Below are 23,748 nucleotides of genomic sequence, written 5' to 3' on the forward strand. Positions count from 1 at the left end.
TATCAGAGGTGGGTCCATATTTTGATGGACCAGTGGGTCCTGAATGTAGTGAGGGAAGGCTGTGCTCTGGAATTTCTTCAAATTCCTCCAGTTGCCTTTATGGTCTTTCCATGCAACTCTCTGCAGAAGAGAGTGGCAATAGAGATTATGTTAAGGAGGCTGTTGGATTTGAAGACTATAATTCCCGTCTCCAGATCGCAAGAAAATACGGACACTATTCCATTTATTTTTTCATTCCCAAGAAAGAGGAGGGGTCTTTTCGGCCCATCCTGGATTTCAAAGGTGTCAGTCGACATTTGCATGTGACTCATTTCTGAATGGAAACTCTACGTTCTATGATAAAAATCTTGCTCTCCTGGGTGTAAAACCTGCCAAACTTCCAGCAAGCCCAGTTCCTGACACAGAAAGGTAACGACACTCAGCTGACTGTCCTTCCTGTGCAACTTTGGCAGGTTTGCAATCAATTGTCTTATCAGCCATGATATTAAACCCTCCCCCCTCCTTCCTCTAAACTGTAATATGAAAGACTTAAGAGTAAACCAACCAGGTGAGTGAAAAATTTGTGGGAGTAAATATTGGGCGCGTAAAAATTACAAAAGGCAACCTATTGTTGGTGAAGTAATCCTGCCACAATAACATATCGGCCCTCCTTATCCTGCAACAAACAGTCAACCTGAAATGGTAGCTACTTGTGTATGAGAATCTCCACACCCCTTCTCCTGGTGGTGAAAGAGGAACAGACACATTGTCCCACCCAGTCCTTTTTCAATTTCGCATGCTCTACATCGGACAAATGAGTCTTGCAGAAACACCAGTTATGATTGTAACCTTTGAAACATAGATAAGTTTTTCAGTTTTATTGGGGAATGAATCCCATCCCCATTCAGCAATATAATTTTAACCTTTGCCACTGCCACCTATACTGCGCAAATGCTTACCCCTCCCAGCCTAAGCTGCTGGGCCACTGAATCCCTCAGTCCTCTCCCATGCCTTGTTCCCATAACAAGAAAGCAGATGGTTTGTCCAGAGCCTCGGAAACACTGCTCAATATCTGTAAGAGTACCTCTGCTGAGAATGCTGCTAATGTTTTTGTGCTCTTGAGCGTAGGCGCCATTTTGGGATCACAGCTTGTCTTCACTCTCCCGCTACAGACACTTCTGTGGCACATAACCGTCTTCTGTATCCCGATAGACAAAGCGATCAGCACTTGCTTATAGATAGGGTAAGGCATGTAAGAAAAAGACAAAAGTGAGTCTTTGAGGAGCCAAATTCAGCAATTTAGGAGAAAGGGAGTCCTGGGGCTCTCATACCTAGCCTCCATTCAGCCCTGTGTCATAACTGGAAGTCCCAAATGCTCTTACCATCCATCTTAACTATTTGAATCCTTTAATCAGTAAAGTAGGAAGAGCAGTTGCCAAAAGAACTCTATTCAGCTAATGAACTGTTACTCTATGGCTGATTTACAGATCACAGACTCTGTCAGGAATCATCAAGTGAGAGTCAGGGTAGCTTCAGTGGTTCATCTGTGAGTCACTCCCATTCAGGACATATGCAAAGCTGCTACTTGTTCATCTGTTCACACCTTTACGTCCCATTACTGTGTGGACAGCATGTCATGGAAAAACAGTAAATTTGGACAAGCAGTTCTGTGCAGCCTGTTTGCCCAGTAGTCCACTTTACTCTGGTGGGATCTGGATTGTCTGTTAGTAGTTGCTCTGCAATACATCTCTTAGCTTGGGACTCCCCGTAATTTATGGCTGATTCATGCCTGCTTGTCAACAGAAAAAAGCAAGTTTGCTTACCTGTAAAGATCAAACAAGAGACTAAATGCACAGTAGAATCCTATAAGGGTAGAAATCCCATGTGTGTTGGATTAAGAGTATTGTAATAGAAGTATACTTCCGTCCACCTGGCCAACATGATGAGACGGACGATGAAATACTAAGAGAAATCAGGGAAGCTAACAAATTTGGCCGTGCAATAATAATGGGAGATTTCAATTACCCAATATTGACTGGATAAATGTAACATCAGGACATGCTAGAGACGTAAAGTTCCTGGATAGAATAAACGACTGCTTCATGGATCAATTGGTTCAGGAACTGATGAGAGAGGGAGCTATTTTAGAACAAATTATTAGTGGAACACAGGATTTGGTGGGCCACTTGGCAGTAGTGATCATAACATGATCAAATTTGATCTAATGACTGGAAGGGGGGACAATATGTAAATCTACAGCTCTAACACTAAATTTTCAAAAGGGAAACTTTGATAAAATGAGGAAAATAGTTAGAAAAAAACTGAAAGATGCAGCTGCAAAGGTTAAAAGTGTACAATAGGCATAGACATTGTTTAAAAATGCCATCTTAGAAGCATAGTCCAGATGTATTCCAAGCATTAAGAAAGATGGAAGGAAGGCAAAACGATTACCGGAATGGTTAAAACGTGAGATGAAAGAGGCTATTTAGCCAAAAAAAAAAATCCTTCAAAATTGGAAGAATCCATCTGAAGAAAATAGAAAAAAAGCATAAGCATGGTCAAGTTAAGTGTAAAACATTGATAAGATAGGTTAAGAGAGAATTTGAAATGAAGTTGGCCGTAGAGGCAAAAACTCATAATAAAAACTTTAAAAAAATATATTTGAAGTAGACAACCTTCGAGGGAGTCGGTTTGACTGTTAGATGACCGCGGGCTAAAGGGGCTCTGGGGGAAGGTAAGGTCATTACAGAAAGACTAAATGAATTCTTTGCTTCCCTGTTTACTGAAGAGGATGTTGTGGAGATACCAGTTCCAGAGATGACTTTCAAGGGTGATGAGAGAGATGAACTGAACCAAATCACCATGAACCTGGAGGATGTAGTAGGCTAGATTGACAAACTAAAGAATAGAAAATCACCTGGACTGGATGGTATGCACCCCAAGGTTCTGAAGGAACTCCAGAATGAAATTTCAGATCTTTTAGTTAAAATTTGTAAACTATCATTAAAATTATCCATTGTGCTTGAAGACTGGAGGGTGGCCAACATAACCCCAATATTTAAAAAGGGCTCCAGGGATGATCTGGGATACTATAGACCAGTGAGCCTAACTTCAGTGCCAGGAAAAATAATGGAATCTATTCTAAAGATCATATAGAAAGGCATGGTTTAATGAAACACAGTCAGCATGGATTTACCCAAGGCAAGTCTTGCCTCACAAATCTGCTTCATTTTTTTGAAGGGGTTAATAAACATGTGGATAAGGGTGAACTGGTAGATGTAGTGTATTTGGATTTTCAGGAGGCATTCAACAAAGACCCTCATGAGAGGCTTCTAAAATAACTAGACAGCAGGAACTAAATTAGGAGGCAAGATGGTGGCATAGACGGCGCACAGAACGCACGAGCTGAAAGATTTTCCTGGAATCTAACTTCTCCGCTATGCCAGCTAAAAGAAAAGGCAAAGTAAGGATTTACCCTACTGAATCCTTACCGCCGTTAACTCAGCTCAATATTGAGCGTTTCTTGTCCACTCTGGACGAACAGGGAACTGGTGAATCCGTTGTGAATCCCCGCGAAGGAGAGCGGGGAGTTCCCCTGGAAGAGGCGTCCCTGAGCCCTGACCAGCGGCAGCCTCCGGCTCAGCGTGACCCCAGTAGAGACGCAGCCCAGGCGCCTCCCGATGACGCGGTGCAGGCGACTGGGCAGGAGGGGGCTGTCTTGTGTTCAGTGCCTGGCGACAGAGGAACAACGGCAAGTTTAACGGAGGACTCTACGAGGATTGTGAGAGATGGAGATCCTCTGGAGGAAAATCAAAGACGGATGACATCGAGCACTGGGTGTGAGTTCACGCTAATACCTTCTAAGCCAGAGGCGATAACCCTGCAGACTATTTGGGAGTTGGTAGTAGGGTTTGGCGCTTCATTAAACAGGTTGGAGAAAAAAATGGACTCTGTTGCCCACAATTTCCAACAGAAAACAGCTGAAATTCAAGAACAAGTACAAGTAATTTCAAATAGAGTTGGCGAGGCAGAGAACAAGATAAAAGCAATACAAGATTTAAATGGGTCTATTCTTAAATACCAGATCTCCTGTTTAAGATGCTTGGAAGCTATGGAAAACAGTACTAAACACCTTAATATAAGGATTTTGAATTACCCTAAAGTTGCTGGGGAAATTCCTTATATTACATTGAAAAAATTTCTCACAGAAGCTATCTCTTTTTCTTCTGATAATATTCCCTCGGTAAACATGTGTTACTTTTTGAATAAGAGAACTTCTTTGAGAGGAACAGTACCAGCAAATATCCCAGTGAATCTAACTAGCTTCCTGGAAAACTCTAATACAGATGTATTAGAGAGAAAATACTCTCTTGGTTTCATTTATTACTAAGCAGGATGTGAATAATGTTATGAAATCTTATTTTAGAAAATTTCCAGTAATGTTCTATGGCCAGCCAGTAAAGTTATTTCCTGATCTGGCACAGGTTACCCAGACCAGGAGAAAGGAGTTTCTTGCTTTGCGACGGTATCCGTGCAAATGTATGATATGGTTTCTAATCATGAATGGCGGTATAGAAAAACGCTAGCTAAATAAATAAATAAATTTTGAAGTGGGGCACAGAGGTATATGTATTTTTTCAGTTTGATCAGTTTCGCCAGTTTGTGGAGGCCCGTCAGCCTACCACTTCTTCCCCAATTACTTCTAATGGGGAGGGGGCTAGAGAATAAAAAGTGCTGGTGAATGTTCTATGTTAGTTACATTTTATTTTTATAAATCTTCTTAAGAATTTTTACTTGTCTCCCAAGGTTCTCATGTTTTTCTTTATAATATTTTTGTTTAAATACAAATTGAATCAAATTTTATTTCATTGAAAATATTCTATTGTGAAAAACTCATGTAAGCAATTTCAAAAGTGTAATTGTTTGATTGTTTAAATATATTTCTAATTTGTAAAAGAAAAAATTTGATAAATAAAGAATTAAAAAAACAACCCCCTCCCCCCCCCCCAAACTAAAAAGTCATGGGATAGGAGGCGATGTCCTTTCATGGATTACAAACTGGTTAAAAGACAGGAAATAGAAAGTAGGATTAAATGGGCAATTTTCTTAGATGATACAAAATTCTTCAGAGTAGTTAAATCACAAGCGGATTGTGATAAAGTGCAGGAGAATCTTGCAAGGCTGGAAGATTAGGCATCCAAATGGCAGAGGAAATTTAATGTGGACAAGTGCAAGGTGATACATATAGGGAAAAATAACCCTTGCTGTAGTTACATGATGTTAGGTTCCATATTAGGAGCTACCACCCAGGAAAAAGATCTAGGCGTCATAGTGGATAATACACTGAAATCATCAGCTCAGTGTGCTGCAGCAGTAAAAAATGCAAACAGAATGTTGGGAATTATTAGGAAGGGAATGGTGAATAAAACAGAAGGGGGCAGATTTTCAAAGGGTTACACGCGTAACCCCTGAAAAGCTGCCCCTTCCACCCCCTGCGTGCGCCGAGCCTATCTTGCATAGGCTCGGCGGCGCACGCAAGCCCCGGGGCTTTCCTGGGGGGGCATGTCGGGAGGGGGCATGTTGCGGCCGGCGCGTCATTGGAGGCATTCCAGGGGCGGGGCCGTGGCCTCCGGACCAGCCCCCCAGACCGGAACATGGCACGCCAGCAGCCGGTCTGGTGCGTGCAAGTTACGCCTGCCTTGGGCAGGCATAACTTTTGAAATAAAGGTGGGTGGGGGGGGGGGGGGGAAATTAGTTAGGGCCGGGGGGCGGGTTAGTTAGTGGAAGGAAAGGGAAGGTGGGGGGGGGGCACCAGAAAGAAAGTTCCCTCCGAGGCCGCTCCAATTTCGGAGCGGCCTCGGAGGGAACTGAGGCAGGCTGCGCAGCTTGGCGTGCGCAGGCTGTCGATTTTGCGCAGCCTTGCATGCGCCGACCCCGGATTTTAAAAGATACGCGCGGCTACGCGCATATCTTTTAAAATCCGGTGTACTTTTGTTTGCGCCGATTGCGCGAACAAAAGTACGCGCGTGCATACTTTTTAAAAATCTGCCCCAAAATGTCTTAAGGCAATTCATCTCCTTCGGAGAAAGTGTGAGCATGAGCCTAGGCTCATGAGAGGTAAATGTGAAACTGACTGGCAAAATTGAGCGTTGGCTGTCAAACCTGCTGAAGCTGCCGTTCCTGTCCAAAAAGAGGCGCTAGGGACGCGCTAGTGTCCCTAGCGCCTCTTTTTTACCGCTGACACTAATTTGAATATTTTTTTTTTCTGAATTGCGCGCACAGGAAGAGAGTGGCCTGTGCGCGCGCCGGGAGAGCAGGCGCTCTCCCGCGATTTTTACTGTATCGGCCTGTTAGTGCAGCTGGGTTTAAAAAAGGTTTGGATAAGTTCTTGGAGAAGAAGTCCATTACTTGCTATTAATTAAGTTGACTTAGGGAATAGCTACTGCTATTACTGGCACCAATAGCATGGGATCTACTTAGTATTTGGATTCTTGCCAGGTACTTTTAGCCTGGATTGGCCACTGTTGAAAACAGGATGCTGGGCTTGATGGACCCTTGGTCTGACCCAGTATGGCAATTTCTTAAGTTCTTATGGGCAATCAGATTTGCCTATGCCCAGAATCGTTTGTCCGCGCACATGCATGCCAGAGCACCAGTGACCCCCAGGAGCGCATTGAGTGGTGGGGGCACCGCAGTTGCCATTGAGTGCCGGGGGCGCTGATGAAGGGTATGATTGCCACGGAGTGCCATGGATGCCCTCAATGCTGTCTAGTGCCTTGGATGCCATTGAGGGCTATGGATGCCATTGTGCGCTGGGGCCACCTTAGGGGCCAGTGAGCGCAACAGGCACTTACGGACACTGGGTGGCACCAATACCCTTGATGCCATTGAGCAATATGACATGGCCGTTGTTGGGTGCCACTGATGCCGTCGAGCAGCATGGGTGCCATTGAGCACTCTGGAATGGTGGCTTTCGAGTGCAGTGGGTGCCTTCAGGCGCAGTGGGTTCCATTGATGCCAGTGAGTACCCTGGGCACTATTGAGTACTGTGGATGCCATTGAAGCCATCAGTGACGTCGAGTAGCATCTATGCTTTTGAGCAATGGATGCCATCATTGCTGTGGGCACAGTCGACGCATTTGGGTTCAGTCCAGAGGCACAGTCGATGTCTTTGGGTGAGTACTGTGGGTGCTGGCGAGCGCTGCAGGTATCGTCCAGCACAGTCAGCGGCACAAACAGTCAGTGAGGATCAGAGGGGCCCCATTGATTGCCAAAGGTGCCATTGAAGGGCATAGTGTCACCACTGCCATCGAGCACCAGGAGCAACATCATTGCCTTTGGTGCCATGGGCCACTATGGATGCACTGAGTGCCATGTACCATGGAGTCCCATGGATACCAGTGAGCACCACGGAGACCCTTGACACCGTTGAGAACCTTGATTGCCGACAGGCACCAAGGTTGCCTTTATTGCCATCGAGCACCAGGGGATCCATCACGTGTCTGGGTTGCCATCAGATGCCTCATCATTGTGCCCAGTGGTCACCATCAGATGCCATGGATGCCATCAAGCAGCACGGGCATCTTTGATACCATCGGCCACTGTGGCTGCCAGTGGTGCTGTCATCTGCCTGTCATGTGCATAGAGTACCATATTAACCACAAGCACCTGAGTGCTAGGTTTACTGCTTTGCACCATGGTCACTATCAAGCACTGCTGTTGCTATCACATGCCGTCGAGCACCATGGTCGCCAATGGGTGCTGGATCTCCTTCCATGTTGTTGAGCGCCACAGGTGTCTTTACTGCTGGTCATATAGGTGTCGCAGGATGCCATCGATGCCAGCAGGTACCAGGGACGCCATGGAGGAGCTTCTGTCGAAGAGTGCCTCCTAGCAATTTAGGGCAATACAGTCAGTGCTGTTGCCCTTCTTTGAGCGCGGTGAGTGCTGCTGTCGCCATAGTTTGTCATCGAGACATTGGAGCACTGACAGTGGGGTTGCCATTAGCGAGGGTCATCTATGCCTCTATTTGCCAGCCGACCTGGCAAATAGAAGCACTGTAGGCACTGTGGTCTGCCAGAGTGCCGTAATTGGCGGCACTAACACATCGCTGCCGGTATGGTCCCCGCCATTTCTGTTGTGGGTGATGCCCATTGCATGAGGTAGGTACCACACAGCATGTCCCTGGTATCGCACATCATAATTGCTTGTACCAAGATATACTTCCATGCCTGACTGCCTGTGCTAGGTGCGTCATAGTAGTGGCTCTTGATCGCTATCAGGAACCATTGGCAGGTGGTGCCAGGGGTGCTTTTTAATGCTTTCATGTGTTTGGAACATGGGGGTGCTATTGGACTCCAATAGTGACCCCTCACACATGGTCCACCGCCGATGTTTATATGCCTGTCCCGGCCATGGCATGGACTGCTAGGCCCACGAGCGATGCATCTCTCTGTGCATGCACGTCCCTGTCGTTTGATGGAGTACTGTACTGCAGGTGCACAGCACTGCTGTTGCTGGACTCAGATTCAGCAAAGGGGCACCACTGTTACTAGGTGCCTGCTGATGCATGTATGCGTGTTCTTTTGGTGCCAACAGACATCCTATACTGGTGTGCTGGGTGATCTTGGCTAAGAATATGATCCTATACACTCCATTTTTCAGTGGATAGTTATTTTGTCGATTAGATTGCAACAAGTGGGTATATCTCCTATTAACCTATGTAAAAAATATATTTAGCTCCTTCTGCTATTTTACTGCACTGTACTGTGTATGGGAGTATCCACTGATTTTATGATTTGGGGGAGATTTATAAGGGCACTAGCTACTATGATGAACAACCCAATATCTGTTAACTGTGCTTCTGATCTTTTAGGTCATGTTTCTGAGGGAGTAGTCTTAGGTTTGGCACATAAACTATTATTAAAGTCTGTCTTACAGCCAAACACTGTATTTTCACAAACTGGCTGGATGAACATTCCCCCCCATCTGTTAGACCTGTTGTCCATGGAGTACTGAATGGCAGACCTGAAGACTCAAAAAGCAAAGCATCCATACAAGACTGTTTGGGAACTTTTTCTCATGACTCTTAAACCGGATATTATATGAAATGACTCCTTTTCATGAGTTCTGTGATAGAGAAATTTTGCCACAGTCTTCATGAATCTTCCTGTTCTTTCTCTCTAGTTCTGCAGCAGCCCAGTGGCTGGAGTGTCATTACTGTATTTTGCTCAGGTTTGCATCCATGGATAAAATGAACAGTACTTAAATGTATGGGAGGGAAGAGAAGGGTTTAAAATGGACGCTCTGTTATTTTTGCATTTTTCATCTGCAGATCATGAATAAAAAGTTATTAAAAAAAAAAAAAGGATTCTTTGCAGACGGGAGATCATTTTTATTAAAGCAGCATGAGAATGTTCCAAGGAGGAGGAGGGTCTGTGGAAGCTTTTAGAAGCACAGCCACCCAACCCTTCATCTGATGTGATTTCTCTCTGTATCATGAAAATATGCTTGGGGAAAACAGAAAATAAAGCTGGTACACTCAGACCATCATTAACAATGACTGTTCTTTTGTCTGGCGACTTTAGGTGCAGAAAGACATATTTTGTGCTCTATGTTCCATTTTCTCTGTGCAGTAAATAAAAATGTTCAAAAAAGTTAAATGTGTGAGTAAACCAAGCAGAGATTAGCTGGAAATAACAAGGATCTCCTTGTGGTTAGAGCTGAGATTTCTGCCCCTTCAGTCACAGTTTGTCACTGTGTTTGCATTTTCAGGTGAGCTCACTTCTTGGTGGGAGATTATAATCCACAGAAAAAACGTGAGTGCAGGTCTGTGGAAATGGCATGGCATAACTCTGCCATGATTAAGGTAGCATTTAACTTTTTGTGCACATAGAAGGATCAAACCAGTAGAGCTGTTGGCATAGTTTGATGTTTTAATATAGTCTGTTTGGAAATGCAGGGATTTTTTTTTTAAACACATCCCTTTTGGCATGGAAAAAATGACTTCTTGGTTACTCCTCTTCCTCTCCAGCAAATTGTCCCTCTTTCCAGCAGTCTGATGGTATTTGAAAAGCACACACTTTGGGCATGATGAGAAGGAGGGCATGTAGAGGGTTTGCTGACTATTTACTTGGTTTCCAGTTCTAAACCATATTTTGTTAAAACTCATCCACCATAAGAAAAGGTTTCCAAGAGCTCTCTCATGTTACTCTTGTTAGGGCTATTTTCCGGCTCTTTGATCATTTTAATTTTGCCTCAGAAAGGGAAGCACTGCTTCTACACTGGTGCATGCCTGTCAGCATAAAGAAAGAGAAATTGTAGTGACTAGGACTGGAGAAAAAGGAAAATGGACAGAGCCAACAAATAGACAAACTGGTATTGTACCTGCTATAATAATAATTATAGTCATTCCCTTAGGATTCCACTTGCATTTTACAATAACAGATGTGCAGATAAATATGTATATTCACTTTCTGGGCAGATAATCTGCCACTCGATAGTGATTGCTTCCTGTATTTCAGGAAGACTTCTGTGGAGCAAGACTGCTGAAACCTGAAGTTATTAAAACCTTCAGAAAATATGCTTCTTAGCAATTTTCCTTTACCAGTTTAGGCCAGGATTCATCAAACTATTGCATGCGATAGGAAGAGGGGCGTGTTTTATGGTAATATCTTATTTATCGCAAAGTGCGCTTTGTTAGCGCTTCGCATAGGTATTACTGCAAAGTGCGATAACTAACATCAAGCTAGGTTGAGAGGACATTGTACAAATCTCATCTTTGGGTGAGTTTCCTCACTCCGAAGGACCTCAAATCTTCATAAAAGTGTACTGTTCTGTTCGTACGTCTCACTCTGAATGTCAAAGTGGCCCCTAACCCCTACACTAATACCTAAACCTCACCTCGAGTAACTAGGTGGGCCTCCGATAGAGGTTTAAATACCTAACTACTAGGAGGGCCTTATAGCTAGGCTCTCTCTCTCTCTCCAAACAGCTTAAAACACTATGTGCAAAAACATTGCAAAGTGCAATAAAGCCATGTCGCACAACTTAATGCTTGGCCAGAAATCCTGCCTCAAACTCCACCCCTTTTCTAAATTTGCATCGCACCATGCGTTATGGACTTTTCGCATGCAAAAATGCCTTAACGCATGCGAAAAGCCCATAATGTGGCTTGGAAAATAACCCCTTTAGTTTGTAGCTTGCATATGCCTGTGTAATGCTTGCAGAATATATGTTTTTACAATTTTGTCTCTTAGTATCTACACTTTTTTTTTTTTTCAGAGCAAAAATGGTAAAGCTCTGTCTGAGACTGACAAAATGTTGATCTCGATGGCTAAGGAAAACATACCACCAAATAGTCAGCCTAAACAAGAAGCCAGCCATGTGAACCATACTCATGGTATGTTGTTATTGCGCTGCCATTTATCTGATATTACAGATGTCCTTTCTCTGCATAAAATATTGCTTTGGATTATAATAGTTTGGGTTTGTATATTATCCCAGGACAAGCAGGATGCTAGTCCTCACATATGGGTGACGTCATTGATAGAGCCCTAGGCGGGAAAACTTCTGTCAAAGTTTCTGTAAAGCCTTGACTGGCACCCTGAGTGCCTACTGAGCATGCCCAGCATGCTATGATATTCTCTGCCACAGGTGGCTCTCTTCAGTCTTCGTTTTTCCGCGCTGCTGTAGCACCGCGGGATAAGAGCCATTGAGATTTTCTCAACACGTTTCTGACTGAAAAGTCAGTGATTTTTGATATTCTCTCTCACACGTTTCTCGAGGTACACTTTGACACCGGCTGGTGAGTACCTCTGTCTCAAATTTTCCATTTTGGGGAATTTTTTATTCATAAAATTCCTATCCTTTTTGACGGATGTCGACGGGAAGTATGGCTACCGGTTTTAAAAAATGCCCGGTTTGCGGCCGCAAAATGTCCATCACTGATCTGCACGTCGAATGTCTACTATGCCTTGGTGAAAAACATGAGGTAAATACTTGTCCGCAGTGCGCCGAGATGACGCCGAAAAGTCGCAAGACTCGACTAGAAAAAATGGAACACTTGTTCCAGTTACAACTTATACCGTCTGCTTCGATGTCGTTGAGATCGTCTCCGCGGGAACGACTCAGCGCCTTTTGCTCAAAAAGCCCCGTCCGGGGATCGCTTCTCACCGTCTGCGTCTTCGACAAAATCCGTCGATTCCCAGAAGTCGAAACATAAACATCGACACCGAAGGTCATCGACGTCAGAAACCGCTGGCCAGGAACCCTCGACAGCGAAGCGCCAAGGGTTCCTGGCCAGCGGCCCGCTGGCCAGCGGAGGAAACATCGGAGTCTGGGCCTACTCCTCCGTCCTCGATACCAGATCCTCTGCAGGGCTCTGCACCGGATCCTACGCCTCAGCCTCCGCCACCGCTTACAACTGTTCCCCCTCAGACAGTTGTAACGCCGGAATTGTCTGAACTTATCAGACAAGCGGTATTACAGGCTTTCAAGGAGCAGGGCGTACCGATGGGATCGATGCCGATGCTTACAGCATCGATGCCGGCAACTCTGCCGATGCCGGTGGGCTCACCGATGCTGGTGTCCACATTGACACCGACGACACGAGACGCGTCGATGTCGACACCAGCCTTCACAGCTACATCGACGTCGATTCCTCGACAACCGCCATAGACTTCCTCGATGCCGACGGCCGGATTACCATCACCGAGGCCGCTTCTTTCAACGTCGAGGTCTATCGATATTCCATTGAGACAACCATCAACAGAACAGCCAGAAACACAGGATCTGGCTTTCTACCAACGTCTCATTCAAAATTACCAAAATGTCATCGACACTTTGCCAAGGAAATCGATAGATCCAACACCTACCTCACGGCCTCCAGATGACCCTTTACCAGGCCCATCAGGACTCCACTCACAACCAAGAACCATCACAAGATCCCCTTATAGGGATGATGAACAGGATTCTTGGGATGACCAAGACTCAGACACGTCTTCTGAAGACTTTGTTCGACCCCTCTCCACCAGAATCCAGGAAAAAGTCCCCTCCAGAAGACCTATGTTTTTCAAATTTTCTTCAGGATATGGCAGACACCATTCCTTTTAAACTGACTGCTGAACAGGACACTAGACAACATACACTAGAAGTCCTTCAATTCGTGGATCCCCCCAAACAAGTTTTAGCCATCCCAATTCATGAGGTACTCTTAGACCTCCAACAAAGAGTATGGGAACATCCCTCTACAGTACCAGCAGTGAACAGACGAGTGGATTCCACCTACCTAGTGCAACCAGCACCTGGGTTCCAGAAGGCACAACTGCCACACCACTCAGTGGTAGTTGAATCTGCCCAAAAGAAATCCAAACGTTCTCTCCCTCATTCTTCAACTCCCCCTGGCAAGGACCATCGCTTCCTCGATTCCTTAGGAAGGAAAATCTATCAGGCTGCAATACTTAACTCCAGAATCTCTGCTTACCAACTGTACATGACGCAGTATCAAAGAGATTTATGGAAACAGATGGAAGAGCTCACAAATTCTTTTCCTGCACAGCTTCAAGAACAAGCACAGGCCATAATTAATAAAGGCCTGGAAGCAGGAAAACATGAGGTGAGGGCGGCTTACAATAGCTTTTGACACTGCCTCCAGGGCTGCAGCTGCAGGAATTACAGCTCGCAGATATGCATGGCTAAAGGCATCGGATCTCAGGCCTGAGGTCCAAGATAATTGGTAGATCTGCCATGTTTGGGAGACAATTTGTTCGGGGATAAAGTCCAAGAGGCAGTTCAGCAACTCAAGGACCATACTGAGACGTTACGACAACTGTCCCAGATGCCCCAAGACACTTCTGTTCAGGCACAACGTCGTCTACCCAGAAGGGAACCTAGGCGTCCTTATTACAGGCCTCGTAGATACTATGCACAAACTTCCAGACCAAGATCTACTAGGCCTCAACAGCAACGCTCCCAAGCAAGACAGCCTAGAGCTCCCCGCACACAACCTCCACCTTCATCAGGCCCAGCAGTGGGATTTTGAGATCTCACCCAGAGAACAAACCCAATCCCACAATACTCTTCAAAACCTACTGGTGGGAGGTCGAATATCCCATTTTCACTCCAATTGGATCAAAATTACCTCAGACCAATGGGTACTCTCCATTGTGTCTCGAGGTTACAAACTAAATTTCCTCTCCATTCCACCAGAATCTTCACCGGGTTTCTTCCCACAACAGAATTCTCATCTAATTCAATTACAAATAGAATTATCCACCCTTCTGAGAGCCAGGGCCGTTCAACCAGTGCCCCGGACTCAGCAGGGCAGAGGATTCTACTCCCGCTATTTCCTCATTCCAAAGAAATCAGGAGGCCTACGTCCCATCTTAGACCTAAGAAATCTCAACAAATTTCTAAGAAAAGAAAAGTTCAGAATGGTTTCTTTAGGCACCATGCTTCCACTACTTCAAAAAGGGGATTGGCTTTGTTCTCTGGATCTACAAGACGCTTACGCTCACATTCCAATATTCCCTCCTCATCGCAAGTACCTGCGCTTCATGGTAGGCCATCAACACTACCAATACAAAGTACTGCCATTCGGACTAGCCTCTGCCCCCAGAGTATTCACCAAATGTCCGGCAGTAATAGCAGCACACTTGCACAAAGAAAGAATCCATGTCTTTCCATACCTAGACGACTGGCTCATCAGAAGTCAATCTCAACAAGGAGCTCTGACTTCCCTCAGCAGAACAATTGCTCTGCTTCACTCCATGGGATTTCTCATCAACTATCAAAAATCCCATCTCACACCGTCTCACCTTCTTCAATTCATAGGAGCAGAATTGAACACCATACTCTCAAAGGCCATTCTACCCAAGGATCGAGCGGACATACTTTCCTTACTGGCAAACTCAATCCACTCAAAAGAACACATAACAGCTCATCAATTTCTAACCATACTAAGCTACATGGCCTCTACAGTTCATGTGACTCCTATGGCAAGACTGGCCATGAGAGTAACTCAATGGACACTGAGATCTCAATGGATCCAAGCCATTCAACCATTACATTCTCCAATTTAAGTAACCCACCAGTTACGTTCATCTCTACTATGGTGGGCGAACAAGGACAACTTGTGCAAGGGCCTGCCCTACCAACAACCAGTCCCACAAATAACATTAACTACAGATGCATCCACCTTGGGTTGGGGAGCTCATATAAATACTCTTCAGACCCAAGGAACTTGGACAAAACTCGAAGCAACATTTCAAATCAATTTCCTGGAGCTTCGAGCTATACGTTATGCTTTAAATGCGTTCAAGGACTGCCTTTCCACAAGACTGTTCTGATCCAAACGGACAACACAGTAGCCATGTGGTATATCAACAAACAAGGAGGTACGGGCTCGTATCTCCTCTGTCAAGAAGCTGCACAAATCTGGGGCTGGGCCCTGAACCACTCAATGCTCCTCCGGGCCACTTATCTGCCAGGCATTCAGAACGTAGTGGCAGATCGCCTCAGTCGTCACTTCCAACCACACGAATGGTCCCTGGATCCCTCAGTAGCGACCAGGATATTCCAATGTTGGGGTCAACCGACAATAGACCTCTTTGCATCACATCTGAATCACAAAGTGGACAACTTCTATTCCCTACACAAACAGAAGAACCAGCCAACCAAGGACGCCTTTGCTCGCCCTTGGAACTTAGGCCTACTATACGCGTATCCTCCAATACCGCTCATAACAAAAACTCTAGTGAAACCATAGCAGGACAAAGGGTCCATGATACTCATAGCCCCATATTGGCCTCGCCAAGTCTGGTTTCCCATAGTTCTAGACCTCTCGATCAGGGATCCAATTCGCCTGGGTGCAGATCCCACTCTCATAACTCAGGATCAGGGAGAGTTGCAACATCCCAACCTTCAATCCCTTTCCCTGACAGCATGGATGTTGAAAGCTTGATCTTACAACCACTCAATCTTTCATCCAACATATCTCAGGTACTTATAGCTTCACGTAAACCGTCCACACGAAGAAATTATGCTTCAGAATGGAAAAGGTTTACTTTGTGGTGTAGACAAAAGAGCATTGACCCCTTTTCTTGCCCCACAATTTCTCTATTAGACTACCTATATCATCTTTCAGATTCTGGTCTTCAGACTTCATCTGTTAGAGTACACTTAAGTGCAATTTCAGCTTACCATAACAAGCTGGGAGATGCACCTATTTCCACGCAACCTCTCATCCATAGATTTATGCGAGGTTTAACTCAACTCAAACCACCAATTAGGGCCCCAGTCACACAATGGGACCTAAACCTGGTGTTAACAAGACTCATGCGTTCTCCCTTTGAACCCATAGATTCCTCTGACCTTAAATTTCTCACATGGAAGACTATCTTCCTCATTGCCATTACCTCAGCTAGAAGGGTTAGTGAGTTACAGGCACTTGTCACGTACGAACCCTACACAAAATTCCTACATGAGAGTGGTTCTCCGTACACATCCAAAATTCCTTCCCAAGGTAGTTACGGAATTCCACTTGAACCAATCCATAGTTTTACCCACATTCTTTCCTAGGCTTCACTCTCACCCAGGAGAAGCAGCCTTACATACCTTGGACGTAAGCGTGCTTTGGCATTTTATATCAATCGCACAGCAGTCCACAGGAAATCCACTCAACTGTTTGTTTCTTATGATCCAAACAAGCCAGGGAAAGCAGTGGGCAAGCAGACACTATCCAATTGGCTAGCAGATTGCATACATTTGTGCTATGAAAAAGCAGGCCTTCCTCTTCAAGGGCGAGTAAAGGCACATGCAATAAGAGCAATGTCAACCTCAGTAGCACACTATCGTTCAGTGCCCATAATTGACATTTGTAAAGCAGCAACTTGGAGTTCTCTTCACACTTTTGCAGTGTTTAGACTGTTTAGACTACTGTTTAGTGTTTAGACTACTGTTTAGTGTTTAGACTACTGTTTAGACTACTTAGTGTTTAGTGTTTAGACTACTGTTTAGACAAAGCAGGAAGACAAGATTCAGCCTACGGACAATCTGTCTTAAAGAACTTGTTTCCAGTTTAAACCCAACTCCTTCTACATCCATCCTGCTGTGATCTTCAGCTGACTCATTTTCAACAACAATACATCCCTGTTGCTTCAATTCAAAATGACTCAGCCTCTAGCTTGCTAATCACCCATATGTGAGGACTAGCATCCTGCTTGTCCTGGGATAAAGCAAAATTGCTTACCTTGTAATAGGTGTTATCCCAGGACAGCAGGATGTAGTGCTCACAGAACCCACCCGCCTTCCCCCACGGAGTTGGGAATTTTTATATTTTTACTATTCTTTTGCTAAAGCTTAAGGCTACATACGAGACTGAAGAGAGCCACCTGTGTGGCAGAGAATATCATAGCATGCTGGGCATGCTCAGTAGGCACTCAAGGTGCCAGTCAAGGCTTTACAGAAACTTTGACAGAAGTTTTCCCGCCTAGGGCTCCATCAATGACGTCACCCATATGTGAGGACTATATCCTGCTGTCCTGGGATAACACCTATTACAAGGTAAGCAATTTTGCTTTACTTTTATCTTTAATTTTAGAGATGGCTTAGTTAATAGATCAAATACAAAAAAGTTTAAAAAAAATGCAAACATGATTCCCCCTCCCAAAAGAATTGTTGTACCAAAATATTTTGCATATACAAATTACAACAGTTTTTAGAGAGAGCACGTGTCTTCCAACACAGTTTTTACTAAGTGTTTTATAATGTACGTGTTTCACATCTATGCATATTATAAAATACATGTGTTTGCTGTACGACATGCACACTTATGTAGGCCTAAGCACAAGTACAAACACACATACATTACCCACTATTTTAAATATATATGCGCAAAAGTAAATGAGGATTTACACATGTAAATCCCGATTTGCATGCGTAACTTGGCCAATTTTATAACATGTGCGTGTTGAGGAAATTACCAATTTTACCAGTTAATCCACCAGTTCGTCCAGTCCTTCTCTGGGCCATCGAGACCCCTCCTGGTTCCTCTGCCTGAACGCTACCTTCAGTTTACCTAGTCTTGCTCCTGTCAGTACTACACAATAAACATGTTTATCACTTATGCCAGATAATTAGCAGGTTGTAAAAAATATGGAAAGGGTACACATGCATTTGTCTTTTAAAATAGTAACTTAATTGCACATGTGTTGGCCCCATCCAGGAATGCCCTTTTTTATACCATATATATGCGCAAATGTGGATATATGCTCATATTTGGGGCTTTTATAAAATATGGAATATGCACTAGCAGCTACTTATGCATGTATATGCTAATATTAGTGCACATAATGCTTTTAAAATTTGCTTTTAAATCACAGGATTTCCATAGTCCTTGTAACATGGCCAGGAAGAGCCGTACCCTTGCATTATTGATTCAGTGAATGTGTCCTCTGTAGACAGGCTGTATAGAGGATTTTTTTCATGTTCTTTGTGGTCTGACATGTTGTTCTGCTGCTGTTGTTTGAAATGTAGGTTAAATCTTGGGAAGTTAGCTTTTTAAGACTATTTTTAATGTAAACTGTCTTTTTTTTTACTATTTCTAAATTTAATGTAGAGCCATAGACCAAAGTAAGTTTAGTAAACAGTGCTGGAAAGATACTTTAATTTGAATACACAGTGATTGGTTATCCTTGTAAAAAGTATGAACTTAAACATTTTTAAGTAGCAGTCCATGATTGCCAAATCTTTTTTTTCAGGGCATAAAGGAATCCGAAGTCTGCTTAAAGGACCACACAGAAAACTGCAGACAATATGATCTGTTTTCTGCTTGGTTTATGAGCAAGAGAATGATTTTAAAAAATATTCCTTGTCATTAATACAGGAACTGCACCTCTAAATCCAGAGGCATGTGTTTTGATTATGTGTTATTTTAATATAATGGCGTGAGAGCTATATTAATCTTTTTCAGAAGAGGATTATGGCTTGAGTTTGCCACTTGGAGAAGACTATGAGAGGAAAAAGCATAAGCTAAAAGAGGAGCTTCGCCAAGATTATAGACGATACCTGAGTCAGGTAAAACTCTCTAGTTTAGTTCCTAATCACCGGTCTTCCACAAGAAAATGGGATCTTTTTTCTTGCCCAGTTTCTACTACTTCCTAATCACAGTTCTGCAATAGGAAGAGAATAATAAAACAAATGTTTTAATTCTAGTGTTTATATGTTTTATGCTCAGCTTTAGTCCTGAAAGGTGAAACATATGAACTGTTCTTTTCTTTTTTTTTTTTTAAGATAGGAAGTCCATCATTTACATATAGCAGTTCTAATTTTAAAAATCGCGGCTTTAAATTAATGTATGTTTTCGGTACTCCGAAAGCAAGACTAGTGCATGGTTCTTGAGGATATGAATGAGCAGGTTTAAAAATGTATGAGCTGATGGGAATAATGTATGAGCTTTCTGTTGTAACTGAGATCAGCACTGGCCACTAAGTTAAACTGAAATGTAATTGGCAATTATAATTTCAGCCCCCATATTTTGGGGTAAATGACATGTTCTTTCATCAGAAAACATCTGTATTGATTTCTTGCTGTAAATTCAGTAAAGAGCACTTGCTGGGGATCTGTTATGGAGAGGTTTTGATGAATAGTGTTCCTGCAGTAGATATTTGTCAGGGCTCCTGCAGATGAGACTGGCCATTTTCTGCCAATTTCAGCAATTGGCTGTACTGAATGTCACAAAGAAGGAAGATTCTGTTAATGAGAATCTTTTTTGAGAATGTTAATGAAGTTTATTAAAAAAGTGTAAGCAGAAGGATCCATCCTCCGACACGGGCCATGTTTTGCTGTGAGGCTTCGTCAGGAGGGCCAATTCAAAACATGTTCATTACAAATCGCACTCTATGGATACTGTGTGGAGTAACTGCATCACTCTGGGTGTTGCTGATTCACTTTTCTGGGCCAATTTTGGTCAGATCCACCAATTGTCTAGGCACATATGCACCAAACTAACTTCTCTGAGCAGGGCCACCACTGAAACCATCACCTTGGAAAAATATCTTGGAGCTGTAGCCAACCCAAAAGGGAGAGCTAAACACTGTAGGTGCCCTGTCATTCCATCACTGAGAAACAAAGATATTTCTTTTTTTTTTTTAATTTAATCTTTATTGAGTTTTAAACAAAATACAAAGCATGTAAAACTTTGTTTGAAACATTGTGTATCGTGTTAGTACAAAGAAATCAATGTAATCTCAATATCATATACACGTAATATGTACTACCCACCACTTTACAACATATTAGACCCCAAACAGCGGGGGTGGTGCTATGCAAATTAAAAGAGAATTTAAAGAAAACATATTTATCCAAAATCTTTGGTAATCTAGAGCAAGCAGCTAATTACTATGTGACATCAACAATTACTACTTTAAGAAAGTAGAGTTCTTTTGGCTTCAACAAAGTTTTTCAATTGCTCAGGATGGTAAAATATATAGCTGTTATTCTCATATTTCACTCAGTAAAATATATGATGCTCCCATAGCTATTACATCTGGTTTCAGAGCAAGAAAATGTTTTCGTTTAGTTTGAGTTACTTTTGTAAAGTCTGGAAAAATTCTTATCCAAGATCCCATAAAAGTTTCCTTGATCTTCTTAAAATATGCCCTCATGATTAGTCCTTGATCAATTTCATTAAAGAACGAAATTAACAGCGTTGATCTTTCAGCTATCTCGTAACCAGAGGATTCAAGGAAATCTGTTAGGTTTTCTAATATATTCTGTGGCATTTGTTGACTTGACTGTACTTTCCGAACTGGCAGGAAGTAAACTTTTTTTAAGGGGGGGATCTTCTCCAGAGCTATTTCCAATATTTCAACTAGGTAACGATTTAAGGTAATTTTAGGGATTTCTCCGATCACCCTTGGAAAGTTTATTATCCTTAGATTTAAATGTCTCAGAGAATTTTCGATGTTCTCAATTCTTCTGTTTACTGCCCCACAATCTTGAATTATATTCACTTGGACTTCCTTTATTTTCTTCACATCATTTTCTAGAGTTGTTATTTTCTCTGATGTCTCCAGTCTGTGTCCCTCAAAGTTTTTATTTAATGCTTCCATCTGTTGGGATACAGAATTTATCTTCACAGAACAATCAGAAACTGACTTTGCTAAAGCTGAAGTTAGACTCCATAACAAGTCCAAAGTTACTACCTCTGGCTTTGGAGTGGCAACACTAAATTAAGTGATTCTGAGCTTACCCCTTCCTTCTCTCCTTGTCTCAGACCCTCTCCAGTTGTCGAATCTTCGTTATTTTCAGGAGGCACAGGGGTTCCCATCGTTGCAGCCCCCTCAGTTCGGATTTCTCGCAGCTCCCCACCAGGGCCCAGATCCGAACGCGGCGTCGATGTTCCCCGTTCTGCCAGCGGCAGCCGGATGTCAAGCGGGCTGAGGGATAACTCTTCCGATGTCGGGTTACATTCTCATCCCTGTAACCCAACAGCCGGACCTCTCAGTTCCTTCTTCACTGCTCCTTCGATACACTGTGTGATGGTTTTCTGTCCCGTGGACTGCAAAGGAGTAGAGGGGGTAAGTCCTTGGCTTTCCTTTTCGTTTTGAAGGCATTATTTTATCGAGGAAAAAAAGATTAAAGATCGAAATCACAGGAATAGCTTCACAGCGTTACCTCTCCGGACGCCATCTTGGCTCCACCCCAGACAAAGATATTTCTGATACTCTTCTTTTTATCAGAGTATGCAGATACACTTCTGTCAGATGTGACATGAAGAATTCTCCTTGTTGCGCTGCCCATTCTCCATCCTGAAGTACACTTTCAGAGCATTGTTGAATTGCTTCAGGCCCAGAATAGGGTGAAAGGTACCCCACCTTTTTTGGTACCATAAAGTAAATTAAGTACTGAGCCTGACACCATTGAGAGTACGAGGCTGGAGCCATCACCCTTATATACAGCAGCCACAAAAACATTGTCCATACAGCTTCCCTTTATGTACAGAGACGTTGGAGAGTATATAAGATCCGTCAGCGATGGAGTTGAATAAACGCTGAGTACTATCTGCAGCCTCGACGAGGAGCTGAAGTCGATGTGAATGTCTGAGAAAGCCGACGTAGATAAAAAGCTGACAGTCATAAAAAATTCTTGTGAATTAAAAGTGGATGCTGGTATTCCAACATTGTGAAGGAGCAAATATCCCCTGATGAAAGATCCTCCGGGATCCGAAACATAGCCACGTAGGGCTACTATTGGAATCAGATAAGTCAGTTCATTTATTTACTCTAAGGAATATTCACAGCTGTTTATTCACAGCGTGATATTTTGGAATGCTAGAATATATCAGCCTTGCAGCATCACCTTTGTGGTAGAATTTCTGAATTGGTGAAAATTGGGACATTTACAGCTGTCTTGTTGAAGTGATTTTTAGAAACACTATTGGCTTTGTCTTGCTGACCTCTATTTAACAAAAAACAAACAATTTTCACGCAATATAAAAATATTAAAAAATGGTTGGAGGTGGATCGTTAATGTTTACATTAGAGTGGATCACCCAGGTTTGGGGATAAAAAACCATAAGTATGAAACTTTCCCATCCTTTCTTAAACATTTTTTTTCTTTGGTGCTGATATTTATTTGAACTATTGTTATAAAGATATTTAATGAATTTGTTAATCCAGTATTGGATATCCCGACACTGAAGTGATACATTCAGAAGAAATAAGATTGGAAACAAGTATTCAAGAGGTGATAATTTTTGGATTCAATGTTGCATAACAATTGATAGATCCCTCGAATTGGTGTGATTGAAGTGGTATAGTGATATAGATTTGGTTCTTCAAAGTTTGACATATAAAGGTTAGCCAGGCTAGGGGCCATAGTGGTGCCCATAGCTGTTCTGTGAATCTGCTGATAAAATTGCTCATTGAAAATAAAATAATTATCACAAAGAGCTATTTCAGCTATGGATGCTAAAAAGGATGTAGGGACACGGTGCGGACGATGTCTAGATTCAAGGGCTTGATTCAAGATTTGCAAAGCTTGATCTTGGGGTATGCTGGAATATAATGCACGAATATCCAGAGTAACCATAATGGTATCCTTTGTGGGATTGATTGAATACAGTTTTTGCAATATAGATTTTGTATCGTTAATATAATGATGTCATACAAGATATCATCGGTTGTAGAAATTTGTCAACAAAAACTGACAATGGTTCTAGAAGAGATCCAATGGTGCTGACTATAGGTCTACTCGAATATAGCCATTCCTGAAGACTCCTAAGATCCACTGAACTGAAGTAATATGGACCCACTTCCAGTAAAAGGCTGACAACTGCCTGCCTAGCCTTTGTACCAGAGAGTGGCCTTCCACACCTTTATTGGAAGGTACGAGAACTTCTGGACCATCCCGACCTTTACCTCCTTTCTTGGAGTTCTGAAAGGTTTGGAATCTACGAAAGGGTCTACACCGCTGGCCATGTACTGATCTCTCTGGCTTTGCACGCTTGGAATCTGTAAAGTGGCTCCAAGCCAGAACTGGCTGTGACATTCTCTTAGGCTTGTCTTTGGGCAGTCCAGGGACTTTTGATTCCCTCTATGCTTTCACTGGCTTTTCTCAGTTTTCTCCAAAAAGAAGATTTCCCTAGAAATCAATTTCCAAAGCAAGGTTTGGTCCACTGTGCCTTGGAAATTGAAGCTGCTGACCAATTTCATAGCCACCTCAAATGAGCTACAATGGAAGCCAAAATCCTAGCTGAAGCCCAGACTA

The 23,748-nt window shown here is 43.1% G+C and overlaps 1 protein-coding gene across 11 annotated transcripts in view; it reads left to right on the top strand.

Annotated features, from left to right (window-relative positions):
- Positions 1-23,748, top strand: part of CSPP1 (centrosome and spindle pole associated protein 1) — a 471,676-nt gene that overhangs the window by 81,752 nt on the left and 366,176 nt on the right. For 10 of the 11 annotated variants that reach the window (XM_029591423.1, XM_029591419.1, XM_029591426.1 and 7 more), the window contains exons 3-4: positions 11,263-11,380; positions 18,950-19,053. In XM_029591423.1, coding sequence (XP_029447283.1) covers positions 11,263-11,380; positions 18,950-19,053 — 222 coding nt within the window. Of the gene's footprint in view, positions 1-9,753; positions 9,798-11,262; positions 11,381-18,949; positions 19,054-23,748 lie in introns of all 11 variants that reach the window. The other variant, XM_029591428.1, reaches the window with a different exon arrangement.

Source organism: Rhinatrema bivittatum, chromosome 2 (genome assembly GCF_901001135.1).
Source record: "Rhinatrema bivittatum chromosome 2, aRhiBiv1.1, whole genome shotgun sequence".
NCBI lineage: Eukaryota > Metazoa > Chordata > Amphibia > Gymnophiona > Rhinatrematidae > Rhinatrema > Rhinatrema bivittatum.